General features: G+C 35.8%; 3 protein-coding genes, 1 long non-coding RNA gene and 1 pseudogene across 5 annotated transcripts; 2 read left to right on the top strand and 3 right to left on the bottom strand.

Moving 5' to 3' along the window:
- The first annotated feature begins 1,317 nt into the window (after positions 1 to 1,317).
- On the top strand, positions 1,318 to 6,726 carry LOC109109538 (immediate early response 3-interacting protein 1). Its single transcript, XM_042764683.1, has 3 exons — positions 1,318 to 1,467; positions 5,315 to 5,416; positions 6,127 to 6,726. The coding sequence occupies exons 1-3, from the start codon at positions 1,377 to 1,379 to the stop codon at positions 6,180 to 6,182; spliced, it is 249 nt and encodes an 82-aa protein (XP_042620617.1). The 5' UTR covers positions 1,318 to 1,376; the 3' UTR covers positions 6,183 to 6,726.
- A 605-nt stretch (positions 6,727 to 7,331) lies between these two features.
- On the top strand, positions 7,332 to 11,564 carry LOC122146326 (annotated as a pseudogene).
- A 9-nt stretch (positions 11,565 to 11,573) lies between these two features.
- On the bottom strand, positions 11,574 to 13,621 carry LOC109097274 (katanin p60 ATPase-containing subunit A-like 2). The gene is made up of 3 exons (XM_042764682.1): positions 12,300 to 13,621; positions 11,909 to 11,990; positions 11,574 to 11,799 (listed from the first exon to the last, which is right to left on the bottom strand). Exons 1-3 carry the CDS (start codon positions 12,369 to 12,371, stop codon positions 11,660 to 11,662), a joined length of 294 nt encoding a protein of 97 aa, XP_042620616.1. The 5' UTR covers positions 12,372 to 13,621; the 3' UTR covers positions 11,574 to 11,659.
- Positions 13,622 to 15,968: 2,347 nt separating this feature from the next.
- LOC122146382 lies at positions 15,969 to 17,279 on the bottom strand. Its single transcript, XR_006160947.1, has 3 exons — positions 16,938 to 17,279; positions 16,683 to 16,832; positions 15,969 to 16,406 (listed from the first exon to the last, which is right to left on the bottom strand). It is a non-coding gene; the product is annotated as an uncharacterized LOC122146382 (long non-coding RNA).
- A 1,033-nt stretch (positions 17,280 to 18,312) lies between these two features.
- Positions 18,313 to 20,813, bottom strand: sigmar1 (sigma non-opioid intracellular receptor 1). 2 transcript variants are annotated; one of them, XM_019111147.2, is made up of 4 exons: positions 20,529 to 20,813; positions 20,051 to 20,251; positions 19,106 to 19,198; positions 18,313 to 19,019 (listed from the first exon to the last, which is right to left on the bottom strand). In XM_019111147.2, exons 1-4 carry the CDS (start codon positions 20,671 to 20,673, stop codon positions 18,790 to 18,792), a joined length of 669 nt encoding a protein of 222 aa, XP_018966692.1. In that variant the 5' UTR covers positions 20,674 to 20,813; the 3' UTR covers positions 18,313 to 18,789. The 2 variants fall into 2 exon arrangements, with proteins under 2 accessions (XP_018966692.1, XP_042620615.1); XM_042764681.1 differs by lacking the exon at positions 20,529 to 20,813 and having other exon boundaries at positions 20,098 to 20,149.
- Positions 20,814 to 26,832: the final 6,019 nt, after the last annotated feature.

Genomic DNA, 26,832 nt, shown 5'->3' with positions numbered 1-26,832 from the left:
GGACATCATGTCAGCGATTCTCTCATGAACACAGGTGAGAGTGTTGATGAGGACAAAGCCTAAAAGAAGGGTGGTGCTTGAAGTCCTTGTTCTTCCTCTGCTAACTATGGTTACCTGCAAAGAAACAGGTGCCGTTATCATTGCTTTGCACAAAAAGAGATTCACAGGCACGGATAATGCTGCAAGTAAGATTGCACCTAAATTAACCATTTGTCGGATCATCAAGAACTTCTATGAGAGGTTCAGTTGTTGTGAAGAAGGCTTCGGGGCACCCAAGAAAGTCCAGGGAGTGCCAGAACTGTCTCCTTTAGTTGATTCAGCTGCGGGATCGGGGCACCAGCAGTGCACAGCTTGCTCAGGTATGACAGCCTGGTGTCAAGAAGGGCAGCAAAGAAGCCACTCCTCTCCAGGAAAAGCATCAGGGACAGACTGATATTCTGCAAAAGGCACAGGGATTGGACTGCTGAGGACTGGGGTAAAGTCATCTTCTCTGATCAATCCCCTTTCCGATTGTTTGGGACATCTGGAGTAAAGCCTGTCCGGAGAAGAAAAGGTGAGCGCTTCCATCGGTCCTGTGTCATGCCAACAGTTAAGCATCCTGAGACCACATCCTGGGCTCACTCACAATTTTGCCTAAGAACACCTCCATGAATAAAGAATGGTACAAAAACATCCTCCGAGTGCAACTTCTCTCAACCATCCAAGAACAGTCTGGTGATGAACAATGACTCTTCCAGCATGCTGGAGCACCTTGCCATAAGGCAAACATGATAAGTGGCTCTGGGAATAACGGGTCCATGGCCAGGAAACTCCCCAGACCTTAATCCCATTGAGAACTTGTGCTCAATCCTCAAGAGGCAGGTGGACAAAAAAACAAACAAACACAAATTCTGACAAACTCCAAGCATTGATTATGCAAGAATGTGCTGCCATCAGTCATGATGTGGCCCAGAAGTTGATTGACAGCTTTCCAGGGCGGCTTGCAGAGGTCTTGAAAAAGAAGAGTCAACACTGCAAATATTGAGTCTTTGCATAAACTTAATGTAATTGTCAATACCAGCCTTTGACACTTATGAAATGTGTGTAATTATACTTTAGTATACCATAGTAACATCTGACAAAAAGATCTAAAAACACAGAAGCAACATGACTTTGTGAAAATTAATATTTGTGTCTTTCTCAAAACTTTTGGCCACGGCTGTAGTTAGAGTAATTTGTTATTATTATTATTATTATTATTATTATTATTATTATTAAGTATTATGCTTTTGTGACTCTCTGGAGGCGCGTCTGTGACGTAATTCCGCGCGACGCACGCACGCACGCACGCACGCACGCAAGCAAGCGCTTTTGCGTGAGCGCGCAGTAGTGCCAGCATGGCGTTCACTCTGTACGCGCTGATTCAAACAGCGATATTATTCACTAATGCCATCGCGGTGCTTCACGAAGAGAGGTTTCTCAGTAAAAGTAAGTGCATGTGAATGGATTTTATTCTTCAGTATGATGATAGGTTTGTTTAGTCGTGTTGATATGTGTGTATATTCCCATCTGGTTTGCAAGCCTAGAGTTTACGTCTCCGAAATGTCCAGGAAATTATAGAAATATGAGAATGATAAATGTGAACACAGGCTGTTATAGCATGCTTTGTTTTGTTGTCGTTGTTTTAAATGACCATGGTAGTTTGTGACATCGCCTGAATGGATTTTTTAGTAGTTATTAATAGAAATCCGAATTGCTGTTGTTTTAGCAAGCTAGTCTGCATCAGTTCGCCTGTATCATATAACGTTACTGTAAATGTGGCTGCATAGGAATAAATATTTGCGAAAGAAAAAAAAAATATCATGTTTAAAGTGGATCAGCACCTCGTAAAAGTACAACGTGTGGGCAACATTGCTATTTAAAAAACAAAAAAACAAAAACAAAAAAAACCTTTTTTTTTCATTACATTATTCCATATTTGTGTTATTTAATATCGGCAATGACTTAAAAAATGTAAAAAATATTAATGATTACAATGGGTTTAAACCAGGGTTGAGGCCAGAAATTTTTAAGTGGGTGGGCCAACATAAAACTGGGTGTGCAAAATGTAGCATATGAAAACTGTATATCAAATTGCCAACAGAAAATATAGCACAAAGAATCAATACACAACGCTACTAAAGCCTTGAATAAAGCATTGAATAAATTAATTTTAATTTCAACATTTACTTATACATTATTGAAATTAAAAGTATTTGTTAACCGTACCAGAGCTAACGGAAAGTAGTTCATTTTATTAACTAATGTCAACAAAGTTTAATTAATACTGTACCAAATGTATTTTTCGTTGTTAATGTTAGGTAAGTCATTGGCAAACGTTAACTAAAGTTTACTGTATGTAAAGCATTACCTTAGACGATGGGGCTTCGCAGATGATCTCATAATCAGGTGTCTCAGTTTACCTTCAAAGGAGAGTAGAGGTGCATCTCAATAAATTAGAATGTCATGGAAAAGTTCATTTATTGTGAAACTTGTGTATTAAATAAATTCAATGCACACAGACTGAAGTAGTTTAAGTCTTTTATTTCTTTTAATTGTGGTGATTTTGGCTCACATTTAACAAAAACCTCAACTAATCTAAAAAAATTAGAATATGGTGACATGGCAATCAGCTAATCAACTCAAAACACCTGCAAAGGTTTCCTGAGCCTTCAAAATGTTCTCTCAGTTTGGTTCACTAGGCTACACAATCATGGAGAAGACTGCTGATCTGACAGTTGTCCAGAAGACAATCATTGACACACTTCACAAGGAGGGTAAGCCACAAACATTTATTGCCAAATAAGCTGGCTGTTCACAGAGTGCTGTATCCAAGCATGTTAACAGAAAGTTGAGTGGAAGGAAAAAGTGTGGAAGAAAAAGATGCACAACCAACCGAGAGAACCGCAGCCTTATGAGGATTGTCAAGTAAAATCGATTCAAGAATTTGAGTGAACTTCACAAAGAATGGACTGAGGCTGGGGTCAATGCATCAAGAGCCACCACACACAGACGTGTCAAGGAATTTGGCTACAGTTGTCGTATTCCTCTTGTTAAGCCACTCCTGAGGCAACTTACCTGGGCTAAGGAGAAGAAGAACTGGACTGTTGCCCAGTGGTCCAAAGTCCTCTTTTCAGATGAGAGCAAGTTTTCTATTTCGTTTGGAAACCAAGGTCCTAGAGTCTGGAGGAAGGGTGAAGAAGCTCATAGCCCAAGTTTCTTGAAGTCCAGTGTTAAGTTTCCACAGTCTGTGATGATTTGGGGTGCAATGTCATCTGCTGGTGTTGGTCCATTGTAATTTTTGAAAACCAAAGTCACTGCACCCGTTTACCAAGAAATTTTGGAGCACTTCATGCTTCCTTCTGCTCACCAGCTTTTTGAAGATGCTGATTTCATTTTCCAGCAGGATTTGGCACCTGCCCACACTGCCAAAAGCACCAAAAGTTGGTTAAATGAACATGGTGTTGGTGTGCTTGACTGGCCAGCAAACTCACCAGACCTGAACCCCAGAGAGAATCTGTGAGGTATTGTCAAGAGGAAAATGACAAACAAGAGACCAAAAAATGCAGATGAGCTGAAGGCCACTGTCAAAGAAACCTGGGCTTCCATACCACCTCAGCAGTGCCACAAACTGATCACCTCCATGCCACGCCGAGCTGAGGCAGTAATTAAAGCAAAAGGAGCCCCTACCAAGTATTGACTGCATGTACAGTAAATTAACATACTTTCCAGAAGGCCAACAATTCACTAAAAATGTTTTTTTTTTTCTTTTTTTTTTTTTTTGGTCTTATGAAGTATTCTAATTTGTTGAGATAGTGAATTGGTGGGTTTTTGTTAAATGTGAGCCAAAATCATCACAATTAAAAGAACCCAAAGACTTAAACTACTTCAGTCTGTGTGCACTGAATTTAATACACAAGTTTCACAATTTGAGTTGAATTACTGAAATAAATAAACTTTTCCACAACATTCTAATTTGAGATGCACCTGTGTACATCAAGGACCGTAGAAATGAGTGCAGCTGCAAATATGCAGTTCATTGTGGAGAAGAGTATCTAGCACAATGTTTATTTTTTTTCTTTCCACGAAGAACGCATCTATTTAGCGGATCAAACACTGTACCTATGGTAATATGATTCTTTAAACACGTTTGGCTCAGAAGTTTCTAATCTATAAATCCATCACCCGCTGGTCTGGTTTCATTTGTTGGCGGTCCGGATTCAGTGCTAAGACTTGCATTTCATTTGGGAAATCCAATATATACTTTTTAAATACTGAATGAGGTTTGTTTCACTATTTTCAAATTCAACTTTCAAATTTAACACTGTTTTCCAATGAGCGAGACCTCGCGTAGTTAAAATAATTTTGGGTGGGACTAACAGAAACTGACCAATCATTAATTTGACAAGCGTATGGTATTGACCTTGAAAACTCACGTTAAATATTTTAAAGCACATATATGAAGTTATAGTGAAACTATACATTTATAATTATTATCTTTCGATAAATAACATTGGTCTGGAAAATGACCAGCTTCTCACTGGTTTAAACATTTAATTTTATTTGAAATAACATAACATGACAGCAATATACATACAAATGTATATGAAGGAAATCAGCAGGAACAATACAATCATATAAGAAATATGTTGTTATTTATAAGTTTAAGAGATTTTACAGTAAAGAAAAACAGCAAGAAAGACTAAATGAAATTTGTTATTGTAAATAAAACAGTGCAAAACAATAAAGGAAGAATGCATTCAGCAGCATGGCTGTCTCATATTTTTCGGCAAAAAAAATAAATAAATCCGATTTTATAAATAACTTAAATTCTCCCAAAGGGAATACATCTGACAGCATTGATAAAATAAATGAAGCAAAGCTTACAGAATACAGATCAACTGGGAATATTAGCAAAAATAGCATTTTGCAAGCTAGTTGGATAGACACTATGCATAATCTTAATTTGTATTTCTGTTCTTTGTTAGATATGAAATATTTTTCAGGGATTAAGTAATCTCTCTCTCTCTCTCTCTCTCTATATATATATATATATATATATATACATATAATAATAATAATAATAATAATAATAATAATTATTATTATTATTATTATTATTATTATTATTATTATTATTATTATTAATTTTTTTTTCAGTAAAATGTACATCTAGGGGATTTGTAAACTATATAATCCTTCAGCCCTTGATGATAAAGATATACATTTATTTGCATGCATATAGTTATTATAGCATTATAAGAATGCTCTGTAATTAACAAATGCATAATTTCAGTCGGCTGGGGAGCAGAGCAGAGTATTGGAGGATTTGGAGATGAACCCGGCATTAAAGCACAACTTCTGAACCTTATTCGCTCCGTCAGGACTGTCATGAGAGGTTTGGTCATTTTTTGTACAGTGTCAATACTGATGTTTACTAATTGTCATTATGGATAAACTATTGCTACAGTGGATCTCAATTCCAGTCCCCGCCCATCACCCCACCCCCACCCCCCCCGCACGTTTTGTATGTTTCTCTAATGGCTTCAGACATTTGTTCTATTCGAACATTAGTGCCCTGCGAAGTGGACATCACAGGATATTCCGCCATGATTCTAGTTCGAAGTGAACATATATGTTCCATTCAAAGTGCATATAAGGGTATATGATGTCACATTTGTCCGTGTGAGAAGACGTTGCGCAGTGCAAATCCGTGAATGAATTTTCCTTAGTGAGGTAAACATCAACAGATTTCCCCTGCTCAGGGAGTAGGGAGCAATGAACACTATGTAGGGACCATGTCAATGGAAACACAGTTCATGCACGGAGCTCACTTCTAACGAGCTGATTATCTGAATCAGGTGTGTTAACAGAGAGACATACAAAATGTGCAGAGCAGGGGGTCACGAGGACTGGAATTGAGAACCACTGTATTACTAGCAAGAATCATTAATCGAGATACTAATTTACCTATAATTGTTTTTAGATTTGCATTGATCTTAATCATGTTCTAGGGAAAATTAGATCCATATGTTGTTTCTGTGTCTTTATGTCCATGTGTGCCAGAAATCGTTTAATATTAACATGTTGTCTCTTCTCCTCTCGCAGTACCTCTGATAGCAGTAAATTCAGTGTGTATCGTCTTATTATTACTGTTTGGATGAAGAAAGAATCGATGGATTGCGGTGGATCAGGATCTGTTGTGGAACACAGTCAATGTGGCAAAGGAAAATGGACTGTTTTTGTGTCTGTGGTTCTTAATGTTGCTCTCCAATGTCTGACAGTTGTACCCGCAATGATTTACTGTTAGTACGCTGGTAGTTTTATATGAAACAAATACCAGTAAACATTTTTCCTTTTAAGTTTTGTAACTTTACAGAAGCTCCTGTGTCTGTACATGCTGTTTTTGACACATTCAAGGTCCGCTAAAGTATCAGTTCCTCAGGCATTCATGTGTTTCTTAGAACAAGCGACAGTGAAATCAGTCAGACAGGTCTGCCAAAGCCGTTCGGTTTGTTTCCGGCACCTGATTTTTTTTTTTTTTTTTTTTTTATATATATATATATATATATATATATATATATAAATGTTAAGTTCCCCAAAACGAATCTTCCATTTCAAAGACAGCTTGGAAAGTAAAGGTTGGGTTTAATATATTTAAAGGCATATTGATAAAGTCTGAATTTTAATAAAGATGTGCTTACTGTACTGAGTTGTAGTGTTATTAAGACATCAAGCTTTAAAATACAATACGTTTGGTCTGAAAAGTTTGACCAAAGTAGCCTCTAGCCTTATGAGCCAGTCATTCCACAATTCAGGTCTTAATAAAGTGATTGTGTCTTTCCATCTGTTAATGTATGTCAGAGGTTTTGTGCCTTTTTTAGTGCATTACACCTCTAATAATTTTGCCGCCTAAGATCAGTCAGCATTTATTAAATCAGATGGTTTAATGTTATTTTTTGAGGAGGTTAAGTGATTAGAAGCATATGGAGTCCATTAACAACACTAGATTAGTCCATTAGGATTAAACTACCTTTTTATTAACAGTAGCCCAGACCACGGATAAATGCTGAATTACAACCATATGTTCAGAGCAGCGATTAAAGCCTGACCCTTTTATAATCTATGCTTAATAGTCATTACCAAAGATGATGTGTCTTTATATTTCTCCAATCCCAGGATTTATATCACGGCAGAGAAAAATATTCTTGGCAGCAAAGTTATGCTCCTCGTTATCCCAAAAAATGGGGATCTGTTGGGATGTAGTATATATTTGTGTGTCTGTGTGTATGATTAGTGCACAAATATAAGTGATGGAGTAAACACACGTCTGTGTGTTTTAACAAAAAAAATTGTATCACTTATTTTTGTGCACTAATCACGAATAGTAAAAAAACAACGGCATCAAATTCTAATATTGGTATAAGAGAGGTATGAATGGATGTTCTCAATGCTTTTTAATCTGCTATTAAAAATATCCAGCGTATGTTTTTTTTTTTTATTATTATTATTCAATGAGTGAATAATCTGTCATATACAACCCTCTTAAATGATTATAAGCTGCCAGGGTGGAGAAAAGCCAGTGTGCTTTTAGACAAGTAAATAAATAAATCAATGAAATACAGCTACACATAATATGTCAAAAGTTTACATAAAATACTAAACTGAATAGAAAACAACTTAATGTGTTTTCGACAGGCATTTCTCAGGACTGTTAAATGTAGTTCATAGAAATGTGTACAAATACTTCTGTTGGTCAAATGTGTTTTATGCTTTAAAAGTCACCGTTTCATCCTTTTGTATTAGTTTAAAATGTTATTAAAAACCTAAACACACATCTCACAGCACTGCCCTCACACACAATCCTCTATTTACATGATCGATGTTTTACTGAATGATTTGAGGCAATCTGCTTTACCTTATCCAAAGCTCTCGTTGTTTGGCAGCTCGTTTTAAATAAATGTAGGGTTTCCAAATCCTTAAAATGATGTCAAACACAGATGATGAGATGGAGTGTTGTTCTGAAGGCAAGTCATTGTGTTTAATCCAGAGTTCATGTGAATAAGAGCATTAATCGCACACTCGGAAACTGACAGTATGATACGCAAAATACTTAATCGTCAGTCAGGTTTATCTGCATGGATTTTTCTTTTTTGCCATTCAGCCCAACCAAAGCCAAAAAATATTATTAAAACTATTTAACATTTGCTTAAAATGAATAAATAATAAATAAAACCCTGAGTGAAGTGTATGTGAAAGCTTTACATTCTGTGCAAGTTTCAGTGATGGCTCGCCGCGCGCTCTGAAAGCGGTTCTCATTGATCTGAGTGGGACTCTTCATATCGAGGACCCCGCAGTTCCTGGGGCACAAGAGGCTTTATCATCCGTTTGTGATCACAGGATAAGGATTTTTAAAATAGATGCATTCACAAAGAGACATTTCTGTCCGATTAAAATATTTTAGAGCTAAACAAAAAAATAAGCCCATATTAGGGCTAAGTAGGCTACCCTTGTGAAAAAGAAGTGCGCTGAATTGTATTGAAAGTGTACTTTTTGTGTATACATTTTAAAAAAGAACACGTGCAGATAATATAATTATAATTAAAGGCCACTTAAGTGAACTTAGGGTACATTTTAATGACTATATTTCTGAACTCACGGAAGTGCGCTTTAAAATAGTTGTGTTCATCACATTTTTGGCCCTTTAAATATTTTAGAGGTAAAAATAAAAATACAAACCCATATTAGGGTTAAGTATTGAGAGACTTTTTCGAATCGATTTGTTTCTTTTGTTTCTGTTTGATTATTTTCGATACTTATCATGTACAGTACATGTGAATTTTTCTTAAGGAAAACAATCTCTTAACTAATGCTGCAAATTATACAGTGAAACCTAGTCAGTCACTGTAATTCTAAAAGTTATAGGTAGGGAAGGTGATTTCAGAGAGGCTAGCAATAGCAATTGGCTTTGTAAGCATAAGATCCCACCCTCACTGCAAATCACTCTCCAAAGCCACGCCTCCTCCAAATAAATGGATAAACGGAGTAATGTAAAGCCCTGATGTTACCCCCGGTACAGTAGGTGGTGGTATGCACTTAGACAAATTAGTTGCGATCCATCAGTAAACCCAGAGAGAGAGACCTGTATAAACAAAAATCAGGTGTTGCGTGTACAGTACAGGCGTACTACTCTGGTGACAAAATTTGTGTCATGCACTCTATGCAGACCCTCGTGCACGTGTACAAACCGAATTATACTTTAGGCTTAAATTGCACTGTTTCTTTTAACATACCTTCTAATGTCATTCATGTTTATTTGGTGCTGTAACTAGTGATGAAAAGAGAGAGATGATTGGTTCACCAGCCATCTGCGCTGCCGTTTAAACTGAGGCTCTAGTTGGTTCACCATAAATTTGGGCTGTAGTTTAAAGTGAATTTGTTATGTAGTTGAGATATTTCAAGTGAAGTATTCCGTAGAAACTAATCTTTTTTGTGAAGTTTTAGTGAGGATCAATTTATATGTATATTTTGTTTTTAATGCCACAAAGGAATGTAAGAGGACCCTGTTTGAGCGATTGCATTGGTTAAACTTTGACCTCCAGGAGCAGGAGATCTTCACATCGCTCACTGCGGCCTGTAATCTACTGGAGCAGAGAGCAGTGCGCCCCCTACTGCTAGTGGAGGACAGCGCTTAAGAGGACTTCACAGGTCAGTTTCCTGTTCATTTATAGTTTATCTGAGTGAGATCAGACTTAACATTTACAACAATGGTTAAAACTACTAAATCTATTTAGCAATGGCAATTTAGAACGTCAACCATTTAATAACGCTTTTGTCAACCGTGTTACACCCTAACATAAATGAGTACTACAGCACTCACATCTTCTGAAAAAAAATAAAAAATAAGTCAAATAAAACAAGCAAAAATCTGTTTTAGAATGTATGTATATATATATATATATATATATATATATATATATATATATATATATATATATATATATATATATACATACATTTAAAATTTCTATGTTTTTCATATGGTGTATTTTTCTATGCTGCAGGTTTGGAAACTTTGGATCCTAACGCAGTTGTGATTGGATTAGCACCTGATCACTTCAACTACCAGACACTTAATAAAGCCTTTCGGTAAAACAACTTTGGAAGTTGTCGATAAACCATAAAAATGACATCTAAATATTTCAGTTCTACTACTGAGTGGTTGAAATATTGCTGCCAATATCATCAGACTCATTTTAGATGGTGCTCCCCTCATTGCTATCCATAAAGCATGATACTATAAAAGGAAGGATGGGTTGGCTTTGGGACCGGGTCTGTTTGTGACGGGTCTTGAGTATGCGACTGACACCCAGGCTACAGTGGTGGGTAACCAGAGAAAGCTTTCTTCCTGGAGGCCTTACGAGACCTGAACTGCTCACCGGAGGAGGCTGTGGTGATAGGAGATGTGAGTATGAATATGCATAAGAAAATATTTGGGTGAATCTCACAGTCTGTCAAGGACATGGATTATATATAAAAAATAAATGAATAAAAATGCATGAATAAAACAAAGTATATTTAAAGAGATTTATGTATTTATGCATGTATGTATTTATTTATTTGAATAAAAAAACTGTATACATATTATTAAGGATCTATACATCATGATATAATCTTTTAAGTTTTGCTTTTGTCATATTTCACCTTAAAATGAAGTAAAAAATTAAATAAAAACAATCTTGCACTAAGAAAATTAGGCCTATTTTAGAATATTTTATCATTTATGACAATTAGTTGTTTATTATTTACGACAATTAAGCACAACCCAGATGCATTATGACAATGATCATTTCAGTTGGGATCTTTTCTCTATCATCATGAAATGCAAAATATTTTATATTTTGTTGTTTGTTTTATTGTTTATTTATTGTTGAAATATTGAATAAAATGGTCATTCCTTTATGAAATCCAAGATGGAATGTATGACTGAATTAGTTTGCTTTATCATTTAATCTAATAATAATAATAATAATAATAATAATAATAAAGAAAAAAAAAACACAGATCAAACTGTTCTTGCACAGGATGCCAGAGGTGATGTCAGTGGAGCACAGAATGCAGGAATGCTGGGAATTTTAGTGAAAACTGGTAGGCATCATTCTTAATATGCAATTGTGTTTTCATAATTTTCTTTTTATTTTTTATTTTTTGCTGCATAATAGTTATCATATTATAGTTATCTCCTCACCTGACGTGTGACAGCTTTCCAGAGGCTGTCAATCATATACTTGAACATCTCTTAGGATCTAAATAATTGGACAACTGACAAAAAAAGGAATATTGGTACTGTGTAGTTTGATTATTATTTAAATAATAATGCACTCCATATGCATTTATTTTCATGTACATATCCTATCAGTCAGTCTCGCTCATGAGCAATAAATAAAACAAAATCAAAAAGTGAGCTATAAAACATACTATATCACCTTCAATCGATTACAGTCTTATTTTCTTTAAAATGTTTTTATAGTGAGACTAATAACAAAACAGCATATAATTATAAAAAGAGTAGGTAGTAGTGCGATAAAAACATTTGTTGGTTGCTGTAATAACAGTCCATGTGTTATGCTGAGATCATGTGTCAGACAGACCTGTACTCTTTCTCCCAGGCCGAGTATCTGTCCATCAGACATCTGGCTGACGGTTTGGTGTGAGCAATCACCTCCAGGAAATCTGCTGTGGTCACAGTTTCTAGTTCAATAACCAGCATATTGGACTGACCTGTGAAGATGCATGGTGTAATGGAGACTGTGAATTGTGGGCAAAACAGGATTTCGTGATGAAACAGCAGTTTAATATCGTTCAGAGCGGGACGTGGCATATTTCTTACCTTCAATGTGATTTTCAAGGGCGTCAAATTTTTTTGATGCCCACACTAACCTCATATCTGACCCAGAGTAACCTCCTGTCTCCTGAAATATCAGGACGTGAACATATTGGTACAACTGTCTCAATAATACAGTCTGTCTATCTATCCATCCATCCATCTAGCGCAGGGGTATCCAAATTCGGTCCTGGAGGGCCGGTGTCCTGCAGGGTTTAGGTCCAACTTGCCTCAACACACCTGCCTAGACCCTTCTAGCATGCCTAGGAAGACCTTAATTAGCTGGTTCAGGTTTAATTAGGGTTGGAGCTAAACTCTGCAGGACACCGGCCCTCCATGACCTAGTTTGGAGACTCCTGATCTAGTGGATGTACCTCAGTCACATGGTTTCTCTCACCTGTGCCAGCGAGTCATAGTTCAGCTCCACCCCACCTGTGTTACTAACTGGAGGCAGCCAATGACTGATCATGGCTCGTCTGTCAGGGCCAGATGGGAGATTGATTGTTTACTGTCAGTGAAAGTTACTGGCTCATGCTCACCCTTGGCCAACCCCTCGCTGGCTCATCACTGATTCCAGCTCATCCAAGAAAACGGTGGATGGGGCGTGATGACTTGCCAGCTCAAACAAAACCTGCAGAGAATCATAACATGAGGAAAATCAGTGTTTTGCTGAGCGCAACCTTTCCCCACCACACATTTCATAAAGCAATAAAATAACACAAATCTGAGAAAATGATGTCCTCCAGTCTCTTCTGAACCGAACCAGCTTCTCAGAGACTCCCCTCCCCTCCCTCACAATACTGGATGCGGAGATGATGTTGAAGAATGTTGTGTTGCACTCTGTGGCTACAGCTTTGGCCAGCATCGGTGGTGGGGGTGGTGGGGGAGGTCAGAAAACAGAAAGGTCAGACCTGGTGGTCCATACAGGGGTAAACCCTTCCATGGTGACTGAATTCCAGTGAACAGCTGTGGATACTGAAAAAAGAGGATAGGTGGTTAGTGGTAGAACTAGATGGTTGCTATGGTGCTTTAGGTGGTTGTTGGGATGTTACTAGGTTATCTGGGTGGTTACTAGGTGGTATTTCTAAACAGTTGTTAAGTTGTTCTGGGTCATTACAAGAATGTTGCTATGACATTTCTAAAATGTCCCAAATGTGACAAAGTATGTTGTTAGGTTTTGCTTTTGCTCTCTGTGGTGGTTGCTAAGACACTTTAAGGTGGTTGTTAGATCCTTGATGGGTTGTTCTGGCGGTTGCTATAATGTTTTGGGTGGTGGTCACTAGGGTGTTGCTAGGCAGCTGCTACAGTTTTTTAAGTGGCTGTAAATATCTAGGTGGTCGCTATGGTGCTTTGCCATGGTTACTAGGATTTGTGTTGCTTTGGTATTCTGAATGGGTACTAGGGCATTGGTAGGCAGTTTCTAAGGTGTTTAGAATTGTGTTTAGAAAGTGTGTTGTTAGGTTGTTGCTATGCTGCTCTATGTGTTTTTTAGAAAGCTGATATTGAATTCTGGGTGCATTGCTAGGTTAGGGTAGGGTGTTTTTGGACAGCTGTAACTTTGTTGCTAGGTTATTGCTGTGATGCTCTGGTTGTTACAGCATTGTTCTGAGTGGTTACTTTGACATGGTTACGAGGTTGTCGTTGTTAGGCATATTACTAGAGTGTTCTGGGTGTTTGCTAAGCAATTACTAAAAAAAAAAAAAAAAAAAAAAAAAAAAAAAAAAAAAAAAAAAAAAAAGACGCCGAAATGCAATCACGCACAAATGAGCCTCTCTAAAGCTGTTTATGAAATTGATTTCATTATAATTACTATTAGTATTATAAATAGTGCAAAATACTTTGTTGATTTAACTTTGTGTTGGCCTTTGTAAAATACTGGACAAATCACTTCCCGTATTGATTTGATACGGGACGCATCATTTTACCTTTAAATACAGGACGATTCCATATTTTAAAGGACAGGAGGCAACCCTGTGCACACACCACTTTTCTGGAAGATGCCTTACCAGACACCACTAAAAACTGACCATAATCAGTAGTGTTTATTGACTTCACTTTAAGGTGAATAATATTTTCATTGACCAATTAACTGTCAGACTCCACTTCATCTAATACATGAAAAGGTTCAAGCATACTGAACCTCATGACAAAACTGAGCCTCAAAATATCTTCCAGCATAATGTGAATCATGTTCTTCATGCAATTCTTACTTTATGTGCTACAAGCAGAAATAAGATGTGCAAGCACAATTTCCAGATAATTCTGTACGACAACAAACACCTTCTCCACATGATTGAGTCGGGGAAGACAAATAACGTTTGCATTTCCTGTTTGTCAGGAGCGTATTGTAGATTTGTAGCCATCACCAGAGAGGCCAGAGATGAGGCAGAGATGTGAGCGGTCAGATTGGATGGTATTCAGGTATAGATTTCATGTCATCTTAAGAAATAACCCTGAGCCCGGCTTTCCTCTAGCCTTTAGTGGAGATGTATTCAGAATCGAAGGCAGGCGGCAGCTTGAGAAATACCAAAGTGTTTAGCAGCCAAGCTCCTTAATGGGGTAGAAGACAGCTTCTTTGACTAATCGCTTGGCAGCCTCCAGGCCTATAATGTCGTCCCAGCACACGATGGGTTGTGTAAATAGATACCCTTTATGGAGGGACAGGAGAGAAAGATGAAATAGAGCGCTTCAATAATACATGTTCCACCTTCTGTATGTATCCACACACACACACACACACACACACACACACACACACACACACACACACACACACACACACACACACACACACACACACACACACACACACACACACACACACACAATGATACTGGGATGTCACACTATATTATAAAACAGACTGTATGCTGCTCTCTAGTGTTGAATCAATGTTGGAATTGCACAATATATTTTTTAATGATCAGAAATGTATCTGATTGTCCTATTTTTATCTTTGCATGTAAAATATGGTAGAAATGGGTGAAACATCAAAATCAAATGTATGAAGATGTATTGAATTATTAAATTATTATTGAATTATTTTAGACCCATCAAGATATTTTGCCTTGTGACATTATTTTTCTAATTATTTTTATCCCATTTTCTCTCCAAATTCTCATAAAGTGAAATAGCCTGTAATTAAGTGGTCTGTTTTTTGTTGTTGATTTTTAAAACAAAAATAGAAATAGATTGTTGCACTCAGTTACACATGTAATGCTACAAGAGCATGAAACAAAAATTATATGGGAAAAAAAAAAATAAAAAAAAAATTGGCACACGCTGAATAAAAGTCTAGTAGAAAAAATGTAATTAAAATTTAAATGTAAAATATTTTTTACTGCACTTTCTACACTTTGCATGCATATATATAACCGTCAGAATTTTTTCTCTGAATCTTTATTCAGTATGTGGGCAGTAATTCAGATCAAGAAGTAATTTTAAAATATGATTTATCAAAACAATTTATATTATTAAATATATAACTATTTTATTAACTCTACATTTGCAAAGTGCAGTTTTTAAATTTGACTACTTTTTTAATTTTGCAAATGTATGTGTATATAATTTCTTTTCTACTAGATTTTTTACTCTCAATCTTTATTCAGTGTGTGGACTGTAATTTAGATTCAAACAGTAATTTTAAAATATGATTTCGTCAATGCAATATTTATGATTAAATATATAATTATTCTTTTTTAATTTGCAAAATTCAGTTTTTAAAATTGACTGTACTTTGCCATTGTTTGTATATATAAAATTAGGAATTTTTTACTTTGAATCTTTATTCAGTGCACGGACAGTAATTTAGATTCAAGCAGTAACTTTATGATTTTTTCGAAAATATGATTTTGTCAATACAGATCTGTACTGTATCACTGTAAGAATTTAACAAGAATAATCATTGAGGAAAAATAAAAATTATCCAAAAAATAAAATAATTAAAAAAGAAAGAAAGAAAGACATGTTTATGGTTATGAGGATTATTGGGGAATATGCTTAACTGTCATTAAAATAATATCACATTGAAAGAAAAAAAATCTCAGTAGTCTTGAAAAGGCTTCACTGTCTTCATGCTAAGTGTATTTTTATTATTACTTTTATGGTAAAATGACAAACTGCCACACAAGGAAGCAATTTCATAAACATGGACTTAATAACATGAAGCTAATAACCGAAGCAGGTTCCCTCAAATTACTGTACATCCCAATGAAGGCACTTATGGGTTTCAGCAAACGCTCCTGTCAGACAAAAGGGATGAGGGGTGCTTCAGAATTATTATACCCGTTAGTTTAGAGTCAGTCTTTTTAACTCTGTTTCTGGAAGGACGTCGCTGGATGGAGTTGATTCTTGGGAGTGTGTGACTGGATGATGACGTCTTTTCACAAATTAATACACATACATGGTGATTAAAAAGAAATTACACAGCGTCTTTAAATGTTCTTGGGGTAAAAGTACTGTGCATACCTTCTTTTACCTCAACTCTTTACAAGCCGACTCTCTCCTATAAAGAAAAAAACTGATACTGAATGATACTGAACTTTTATTAACAGTATGTTATTACATTATATATTGCTTAACAAATCACTAGTTAATGTACACGCAGAAACATAATAGAAATGTCATGAATCTTTGATACGATACTTCACACATTTACACACACACAAATATAACTGCACATCAACTACTGATCTTTTAATAATAATAAAAAATATATATTTAGAATAAAAAAATCAACAATATTTATGAAGTTTTACATAAATTAAGTGTAAAATCTCACCTTGTTCTGCCAGTGTCTTTGTTAGTTTGGTATACTTCTGAAACTTTATAAAATAATAACTCATATTCCATAAGATCAGTCTCCAGGTCAACATTATCACACACCTCAAAACAGCTTTATTTTTCCAAAGCTTTAGCTGAATCCATATACCTGTGTAGTCAAGAAAGAAATTATTTAAATGTATTTTCACTTGTGTCTTTTCTTTATAGTCGCTCAGTGTTCATGCCATGTGAAGAAATGGTTTTAAGATCTCACCCCTTCTCCAGTAAATGATGATACATCAAAACCAGCAAATTTCTCCTGCGTTTCTGTTCTTAGTTCACCCTAAAACATAAATTCACAAATACATTTATTTAAAATCACATCCACGACATGCTAAATGTGTCTCGGGTTTCCTCTGGGAACACTACTTGAAGCATCTACGGTATTTTGTGGGGAATCTGTGGGAATCTACTAAATTATTATTTAAAACGGATACATTTTAGTTGTAACAAATTTTTCAAACAATCTCCGCTGAGTATCCGGTAGATGACGCCAAATATTAAGGGAAATGCGATGACAACATGACGGGTTGCTATGGCAACACAGGACTCAACGGCTGTAAACAAGCGTATTTAGTAACTAACTAGCCATCTTGCTAAGTGACAAAAATAAGAACCGAAAACCGATAAAAAAATAAATAAAAAAAAAAAAGACACTCGACCTCATTCGTACCCCATTTATCTCAAGGCGTTTTAACGGTTTTAACACGACGGCTACTACAACAACAACTTAACTTCAGCACTCACCGCCTTCCCCCTGATTAGCGGTCCTTCTGGCTTGATAAGAATGATCCATGGTAATGTGAACACACACACACACACACACACACACACACACACACACACACACACACACTGTGACACACACACACACACACACACACACACACACACACACACACACAGCTGACATGAGCCTGCAGCGAGCTGAGATGTATGAGTGTGTGTTTGTGTGAGAGAGAGAGGCCCTGATACTGCCGCTGATCGCCAACAGAAAAGACTACATTGATTATTTGCATTATATTATATATATATATATATATATATATATATATATATATACAAAATTACATACAATAACGGTTAAAAAAAATTGAATAATGCTAACCAACGCTACATATATTTGATAAAAAACCCCAGTAAAATTACTAATATTTTTACAATTTAAAATAACTGTTTTCTATGTAAATATATTGTTTATTTCTGTGATCAAAGCTGCATTTTCACTCCAGTCTTCAGTGTCATATGATTCTTGATATTTTTATCCTTGATATTTTTGCTTAATGTTTTTTTGGAAACCACATGTGTGGCCTATAACTTTTTTTCTCTCTCTTTTTACTCACCCAGAACTTTTGAATGGTATTGCATCACATTTTCCACAAAAATATTAAGCAGCAAAAACATGTTTTCAACATTTTCAAAAAAGTTTTTTGTTTAAAAAAAAAAAATAGAAATTTTCAATAATCATTTTTTTTTTATGTCACATGCACTATTTGACAGATACATAACAGAACACAAAATAAATTCATTTCTAAATAACTTAAGCAAATACATTAATAATTGAATAAATAAATAAAACAGAAGACTTATTTAACAATACTAATTAATGGTTTTATTCTGGCTGAACATAGACACATCAGTTTTGAACAGTCATTGCATTTCATGAAAAACTAAGCAACAATTAACATTCAACAGTCTATTGAAGGTGCAGAGAGTGTGATCTGGAAATACGGAAAACTATCTTCTGATTTTTATCCATACCCCGTATTAACCGTTTCTAGACAATACTGAGGTGCTAAAACATCTTGCCATGTTCAGACACAGACACTGGACCACAAACAGTTTGTTGACCAACAGATACGTTTCACTTTTAGAAAAGACATTTGATAAACTCTTTGTACAGTATGGAAAATAAAACTTTAATCATTGGAAAAGTAATTACATTAAGTGCTTTCCATACAAACACAATTCAACATATCGTCGTTTCTCCATTAGCAACGAACACCTGATGTTGTGATCAATTATCGGGACAACAAAGGGACGTTACGTGTGGCGTTGAGTGGTTTTCAAAGGACGCCGGTATCAGTGAGGAAAGTGCTAGCCTCCAGGATCATACCCTTCACATAAACACGTACAGTATAAAACAGAGTTAGAAAGTCCTGCGTGCTGAAGATGGTGTCGGCCAGAGCGAAGCCCAGCGTGGAGGGAATGAATCCTCGGCCGTATTCCACCATCCACGTCCCGGCGCTCCACTGCACTGACGTGGCCTCTCCCACCGCATGCACTATAGTGTCTCCTGCCACAACAAGCACAAGCTTTACGGCTCAGTTCTGAAAGCACTGTAAGACTGAACTGTGTGTTGGTGACGTATGGTTATAATACCTGGATAGTAAGTCTCGCTTTTAGTGCTTCCTTCTTTCCATTGCCTGAACGTTCCAGAAATGATAGTGTCTGATATTTCTGCCCAGTAGCGACCTGAAGGAGATAAAAATATGAAAGCAATGTGAAAATACAAGAAATCCTAATCTAGAGAGAGAGAGAGAGAGAGAGAGAGAGAGAGAGAGAGAGAGAGAGAGAGAGAGAGAGTATAATAATAATAAAAAATAAAAAACAGTCACATTTAGAGTCAATGTTGCATTTACATTAGGAGCATGCATGCATATTATGTATGCATGCATGCTCATACTGTAAATGCAACATTATAAATAAGTAAATAAAGTAAATATGGGCTTATATATATATATATATATATATATATATATATATATATATATATATATATATATATATATATATATATATATAAAATAATTGAAATTAAAACAGTGTGTTTGTTTTGTTTATTTTGTTTTGAATTGTATTTTTTGTTTTTTTTGTATTGTATTGTTTTTTTTTTTTTGTTTTGGTTTTGTTTTTTTTTTTTGGTCTGTGTATATATATATATATATATATATATATATTCAACTTATACTTAATTACATATTTTATTTTAGTTTCAGTTTATTGTTATTGGTGATTCCCATTAGATTATCAATATAGTAATACAGTATTTTTTATGGTATTAAAGAAAAAATATTGAAAAAAAAAAATCACCATACAACATACACATAAATGTAATGGCAGTGAGTTTTTTTTTTTTTTTTTTGCAACAAGTTAATTAGATTGTAGTGCTTAATTTAAAATAATAATAGTGTCACAAGTGCAAAAAAAAAAAAAAAGAAGTCATGATCTTACAGTACGCTTCATGTTCTTTAAGCAAAATATATCTTTTTCTTTCTTTCTTTAGATTTTGAGGACAAATAAGGCCTGGAGATCTTCTTGACCCACCTGAATGTCCACCCGTGTCCACGGCCGTCCCGAACAGCAGCACATACTCTGTGAGAGAGGCGTGCAGCAGACACATGGAGCCCATCCAGCCGCCCGCATTCACAAACACCCACTGCAGGTCCTCGTCGGGCAGGATGTGACCCGGATACCTCTTCCTCAGCTCCACCACCACCTTAGAGAAGGCTTGCTCGTGGTCCTGGCCTGGGACACACAAACAAGCTTAGACATCCATCAGACAAGTGACAAGTTAGGAAGAGTCATTACTGGACTGTTATGTTATCAGATGTGGTATTTGCTTAAAATATATTTTAAACCACTCTTTTAGATTGACAATATGAGCATGTGAATACAACTCTGAAGCTCTGCGTTGCTAGTAAGTGTATATTCGTAATAGTACTATTGCTATAGAGACCAATTATCGCAATATCTTACCAACAGATGTAACTTCAGAATAAAGAGGTGATGTGTGTTTACTCACCTGCATACTGTTTGGCCAGCCTGGAAACGTCTTCTTTTGTAAACACATACTGTTTATTTGCCATCCAGTATCTTATAAACTGAACAGACAACCCCAGAAAACCAAGAACCACCACCATTTTTAAAACAATTCGTATTAAAGACATCGTAACCCGACCACAAATGACTGTTTAAAAGTAAAACGCTGCCTGAGATCGCAAAAGACATTAAACAGAGTTCATTCAGACACACGGCATGGCACACATGAAAGGTGACGGACGCTGACGTGAGGTGACGTCACGCCTGTGGCAACCAATCGGCTCCCACAAACGGCGAGTTCTAGTCCAATGAGATCGCTCAGGGGGCTACACGGAAGAAGGCGGCTCGAAGGTGCATCATTATCATCAACATTGCCACTAAAATACGCAAAATGTACCTGCGCTGTTTGTCGGTACAGTGAAGCATATCGAATAAATTAATGTATTTATGTATGCGGTATTATTTATATCCTCGAGGAACCTGTAAACAGTGCCAGCGCTGTTCGGGTTCTTCATCTTTAGAAGCCACATACTGCGTTTAACTGCGCAGCACTGTTCACTTGAGGACACTTAGGGAGGAAGATCAAGTGAAAACTTGAAACTCTAAAAAGAAGCAATTAATTTATGTTAAAAAACCCTAAACAGGTGATCGGATAGATTAGGTAATTACAGGGGAGTTTTATTAAACAGTAAGTGGTAGGACAGACAGTATCAGTAAACCCATGTTTAAACCAAAAGGTGAGGAATGTTTTCACATATTGACACATATGCATATTTATTCTCTAAGCTTTGAATTGTGCATGAGACAAATCTACATGTGATGTAACGTAATGACCTCTTTTTGTTTCATACTCCTGTGGATTGAATCCGCTGAAAATAGTGCTCTTGCTAGAGGAGTCACGTGATGGCTGGCTGTGCAGCGCTCATGTGATTTAACTGAATCATTTTACAGAATCGGTTCGTTCGGACAGTTTATGTCAATGAACCGGTTCAAACTGATTCACCAATTAGGCATCCCTTCTAAAGTTCCTTCACGGAATCATTTCTAAGAAAAATACATTTTTAGTTAAATACTTTTATTTACTACAGTGTTTTGAAATAGGTGATATAATTCTGTGGAAAGGACAGGTGGAGAAACAGCCAGAGGACAATATCCCACGGCATGACCCAAAAACCCCCTCTGTCCCGGCAGTGTGAGAGCTAATGGAGAGGGGAGCAACTGGACAGTTTCATAATTTACTTTCATCAGGATCTACAGTTTAGAAATTGTTTATGTTGTCCTTGCCCTATATATATATATATATATATATATATATATATATATATATATATATATATATATATATATATATATATATATAATTTTTATTTATTTATTTATTTTTTGAAAGATATCCGAGCTCTATTAATCTTATAACATTACCTCACAAAGAAAGATTCAATTTAATTTGTATTTTTATTGCAAATAAATAATCGTGAAAATGGTTTAATCAAATTGTAACAGATTTTTTTTTTTTTTTTTTGTACCTTAGAAAATAATTTTTAACAAAAGTCACATTTACATGCATAGTCAATAGATATGTTACACAGCATTTTGGAGGGGGTACTTTGTTTGTTATTTAATAGTTTTGAAAACAATTTTATTCAGCAAGAATGTGTTAAATTAATCAAGTGACAGAAATGACTTTTACTTTACACTGTAAAAAAAAAACAACAACAAAAAACCTGTTTCAAATAAATACTGTTCTTTTGAACTTTCTATTCATCAAAGAATCCTGAAAAAGAATTTATCATATAGTTTCCACAAAAATATGAAACAGCAGAACTATTTTCAACTGATAATAATCAGAAATGTTTCTTGAGCAGCAAAACATCATATTAGTATGATTTCTGAAAGATCATGTGACACTGAAGACTGCAGTAATAATGCTGAAAATTCAGCTTTGATCACAGAAATAAATTACAAATACATTTTAAGAATATTTCACAATATTGCTTTTTTTTTGGATCAAATAAATTCAGCCTTTTCAAAAGCCTTGCAATGTCTTGCCCCATAGACTTCCATTGTAGGCACAAAGAAATAAAAATAAAATATTACTCTTACTTCCCAAATCTTGCTATCAGAGTTCTAGTTGCCTAATATTACGTTTCCAAATGTGTATGTGTGTATGTGTGTGTGTGTGTGTGTGTGTGTGTGTGTGTGTGTATATATATTTATATATAGGCAAATCAGCTGTCATTTAACATGGAATAAGACCCAGTGGTGTCGCAGTGGGACAATGATGAAAGTGATCTGGCTCTATATAAAAATGCACGGATGTGACTTTTGAACCCAGAATATTCCTGTAAAGGAATATTAAGGCTTTTAATTATTGAAATTCATCGAAGGGTAGTGTATATCCTTTTCCTTTTTGTGCTGCATCACGGCAGTGCAATTTCCGATCCATTTGTATGCCCTATTTTCAAGTATTAAGTTATCAGATTGCAGTAAAATGGTCCATTTACAGGATTTTAAACATTCATGAGCTTATAGTCATATGCTCTCAACACCTCTGGCTCAGCCTGCAGCATTATGGGAGATTTTTAACGAACACAGATGAAACCATCTTCTCTGTGGAAAGTGATGTGTCTGCAATCATTATACAACATTCTCTGACTAAGCAGAAAAACATTGATATCCCTTCCCTGAACGTACATTTCTCTCCTTCTGCTCGTATTAGTTATACATCAATGAATATTCAGTGGCACAGTTCTTTTAAGCCTGAAAAATGTTCTTGGCTGACTCTGTCATTCGTGGATATTATTTAATGATTAATTAAATGCAGAAAGTTGCCAGGCTACTTTACATTCAGACAAGATGTTGAGCATGCACTCTTGAACTCTGGCACTGTTCGATGTTGTTGCTTCATTCAGATATATACGTTTGGCTGGAAGCAGCTTGTCTAGTCAAATATGTCAACCTGAGGAAGAACAAACTGAAAGAAACCGAGCACTCAGGGATGATTTATCCACCAGACTGTGATTAAATGCAGGCTACACCAATCATTTGATATATTCCTCCATTGTATTCCAGGTGAATCCTGAGTATGACAGCACATTCATGTTCGACAATGATTTCCCTGCTCTCCAGCCTGACACTCCAGACCCCGGTATGACCTTCTGTCCAGTTCAGTCCCATAAGACTCAATCACTTTATTCTGTTTCTGCAATGGTTTTTACTGTATATTTCAGCATTTGGGATCTTCTACTAACACAAATCTAACACTTTTTTTTGGACCTGTAACATGGTAATGGAAAAACTGGATATGAAATGTAAAAAATATGAACTGTTTTCTACATTGATGATAATCAGAAATGTTTCTTGAGCAGCAAATCAGCATATTAGAATGATTTCTGAAGATCATGTGACACTGAAGACTGAGGAAAATTCAGCTTTGATCACAGGAATAAATGACATTTTAATACATATTACAATATAAAACAGTTCTTTTAAATAGTAATAATATTTCACAATTTTTCTGTTTTTACTGTATTTTCATCAAATAAAGAAAGACTTAGTAAGAGACTTGGTAAGCATAAGAAAAAAAAAAAAAAAAAAAAAAAAAAAACCTGACTGACCCTAAACTTTTGAACAGTAGTGTATAACAGAGTATCATGCTGCCATCTCATACAGTCTCTCTATTATGATACCGCCACAGTATATATTTTTTTTCTGTTATAATGGAAGTAGACAGTTAATGTTCCTGCAAAGTTTAATTGTAAAACATTGCCATTATCATAAATCTGGATTTGGCAGCCACAAAGGGATTCTAGGTGGTGCACAGAAAGGTTCTGTGAAAAACAGTGCAAAATATTAAATAAATGCATTTTATTTAGTAAATAATATATTAAATAAATAAACAAATAAATATTTTGTCAACTTAATAGAAAGTAAGTGTTTTCCAGATGACATTTTACAGCTATTTACAGTATAATATTTGTATTTTTCCACAGTATTAACAGGCCTTTAGTTTATAACATGACTGTGAATTTATTTTTTTAAGGATGGGGTTCCCATGTAAGGGGATCAAAAATAGCAGATTCTTATCCCAAAAGTATTGAAAGCCTAAGTAGATCGTAGACCCATTGCCACCAATGATCTCTACGATCAACTTAAGATGCTTTTGAGAAGCGCAGCCCAGATCTTTAACCAGAAGTCTACGCCACCCTCCCTATTTTATAGTTTTCTTACTGTTCCATATAGCGCATTAGCACAGATTGCCGTAGACTGGAGCAGCACTGAAGGATACTTTGTTAGCACAGTGCGTTAGCTTGGTTATTGTGGCTCGTGGCCCCTCTGAAGCGCTGCAATAAACTATTTCCCTAAGTTTAATCATACTGCCTGTAGAATCTGATTGTGCTGCCAGAACGGCGACACCTCAGGAGACTGTTAACAGAGAGGAAATAACTAAATATCTAGGCAATAAGTGAGGATGTGTCAAATCAAGAATTTACTGGTGTCTCGCTTGTGTTATGAAATCACAATTTTTCACATTATAACTTTGGTTGTGTCCTTCTGGTTTATCTTTAAAGTGATTATGTGTGATTTGAGCTATTAAATATCTGGGCAGGTTCGGGCCCTTAGACGGCACTGCATCAACACAATCCACCGTGCCATTCGCCGTTGCCGGCTAAAACTCTATACAGTGGGTCAAAAAAGAAGCCATATCTAAACATGATCCAGAAGCGCATGCGTTTTCTCTGGGCCAAGGCTCATTTAAAATGGACTGTGGCAAAGTGGAAAACTGTTCAGTGTTCAGATGAATCAAAATTTGAAGTTCTTTTTGGAAAACTGGGACGCCATGTCATCCGGACTAAAGAGGACAAGGACAACCCAAGTTGTTATCAGCGCTCAGTTCAGAAGCCTGCATCTCTGATGGTATGGGGTTGCATGAGTGCGTGTGGCATGGGCAGCTTACACATCTGGAAAGGCACCATCAATGCTGAAAGGTATATGCAAGTTCTAGAACAACATATGCTCTCATCCAGACGTCGTCTCTTTCAGGGAAGACCTTGCATTTTCCAACTTGACAATGCCAGACCACATACTGCATCAATTACAACATCATGGCTGCGTAGAAGAAGGATCCGGGTACTGAAATGGCCAGCCTGCAGTCCAGATCTTTCACCCATAGAAAACATTTGGCGCATCATAAAGAGGAAGATGCGACAAAAAGGACCTAAGACAGTTGAGCAACTAGAAGCCTGTATTAGACAAGAATGGGAGAACATTCCTATTCCTAAACTTGAGCAACTTGTCTCCTCAGTCCCCAGACGTTTGCAGGCTGTTATAAAAAGAAGAGGGGATGCCACACAGTGGTAAACATGGCCTTGTCCCAACTTTTTTGAGATGTGTTGGTGCCATGAAATTTAAAATCAACTTATTTTTTGCCTTTAAAATTATAATTTTTTTTTCAGTTTAAACATTTGATATGTCATCTATGTTGTATTCTGAATAAAATATTGAAATTTGAAACTTCCACATCATTGCATTCTGTTTTTATTCACAATTTGTACAGTGTCCCAACTTTTTTGGAATCAGGTTTGTAGAAATTCCTAAATTTTCATAATTTATTAAAAAAAAAAATATTATCATGTTTTAGTAATTTTTAGTTTGCTTTGTATTTCATTTTGTTACATCATCATTTTGATTGTTTTATTAAATATTTTATATTTTTTGTATTTTTTATTTAAAAATATTGTTTTACATTAATAATATAATACATATTTATATTTATACATATATATATATAGTCATGATACATAATACATGATTTTGAGTTGTATCATGTTTAGGATTTGCCAACTTATTAGCTGAAAAGTAATTCTAATACACCAGCAGATTAAAAGACAAATCAGTTCCATAATTTGTCAATATTTCATAGCCCTTTCTCTTTCTGGTTGTGTCATATTGTTTACACTAGGTGGCGCTTTCATCAAAGAAGTGAATGAGGTGAAAGAGTCTTTGCACAAAGTAATTCAGACCCATTATATGTGCACAGTGATTGTCACTTGGAAATGTTTTATGGGAGAGACACCATTAGATTGTCGTACCCTGATTTCCCTGATCCCTAGTGCTTTCCGTGTTATCTCCTCCACACTGGACCATTTTATGCACTATTTTTGAAGGCAGAAGAGAACTTTACAGATGCCGAAGAGGGACAGACGGTTGCTCTGAAAAGGCACCTGTGTGTGCAACCATCCAATTAGTAGTGTAGCAGAGGAGGCCACAAACACAGACCCTGCCAA

This window comes from Cyprinus carpio, chromosome A10 (assembly GCF_018340385.1).
Source record: "Cyprinus carpio isolate SPL01 chromosome A10, ASM1834038v1, whole genome shotgun sequence".
Taxonomy (NCBI): domain Eukaryota; kingdom Metazoa; phylum Chordata; class Actinopteri; order Cypriniformes; family Cyprinidae; genus Cyprinus; species Cyprinus carpio.
The sequence above is the reverse complement of the archived record's forward strand: the minus strand, read 5'-3'. Positions and strand labels throughout refer to the sequence as shown.

Excerpts from the sequence above, each read along its gene's own strand:
- LOC109109538 (XM_042764683.1), top strand. The coding sequence starts at position 1,377 with ATGGCGTTCACTCTGTACGCGCTGATTCAAACAGCGATATTATTCACT. Across the intron at positions 1,468-5,314 it reads AGAGAGGTTTCTCAGTAAAA|TCGGCTGGGGAGCAGAGCAG; the intron begins GTAAGTGCATGT and ends GCATAATTTCAG. Across the intron at positions 5,417-6,126 it reads CGTCAGGACTGTCATGAGAG|TACCTCTGATAGCAGTAAAT; the intron begins GTTTGGTCATTT and ends CTCCTCTCGCAG.
- LOC109097274 (XM_042764682.1), bottom strand. The coding sequence starts at position 12,371 with ATGATCAGTCATTGGCTGCCTCCAGTTAGTAACACAGGTGGGGTGGAG. Across the intron at positions 11,991-12,299 it reads ACTATGACTCGCTGGCACAG|GAGACAGGAGGTTACTCTGG; the intron begins GTGAGAGAAACC and ends CTGATATTTCAG. Across the intron at positions 11,800-11,908 it reads CCTTGAAAATCACATTGAAG|GTCAGTCCAATATGCTGGTT; the intron begins GTAAGAAATATG and ends GCATCTTCACAG.
- sigmar1 (XM_019111147.2), bottom strand. The coding sequence starts at position 20,673 with ATGTCTTTAATACGAATTGTTTTAAAAATGGTGGTGGTTCTTGGTTTT. Across the intron at positions 19,199-20,050 it reads GGACACGGGTGGACATTCAG|GTCGCTACTGGGCAGAAATA; the intron begins GTGGGTCAAGAA and ends TATCTCCTTCAG. Across the intron at positions 19,020-19,105 it reads AAGCGAGACTTACTATCCAG|GAGACACTATAGTGCATGCG; the intron begins GTATTATAACCA and ends TTGTTGTGGCAG.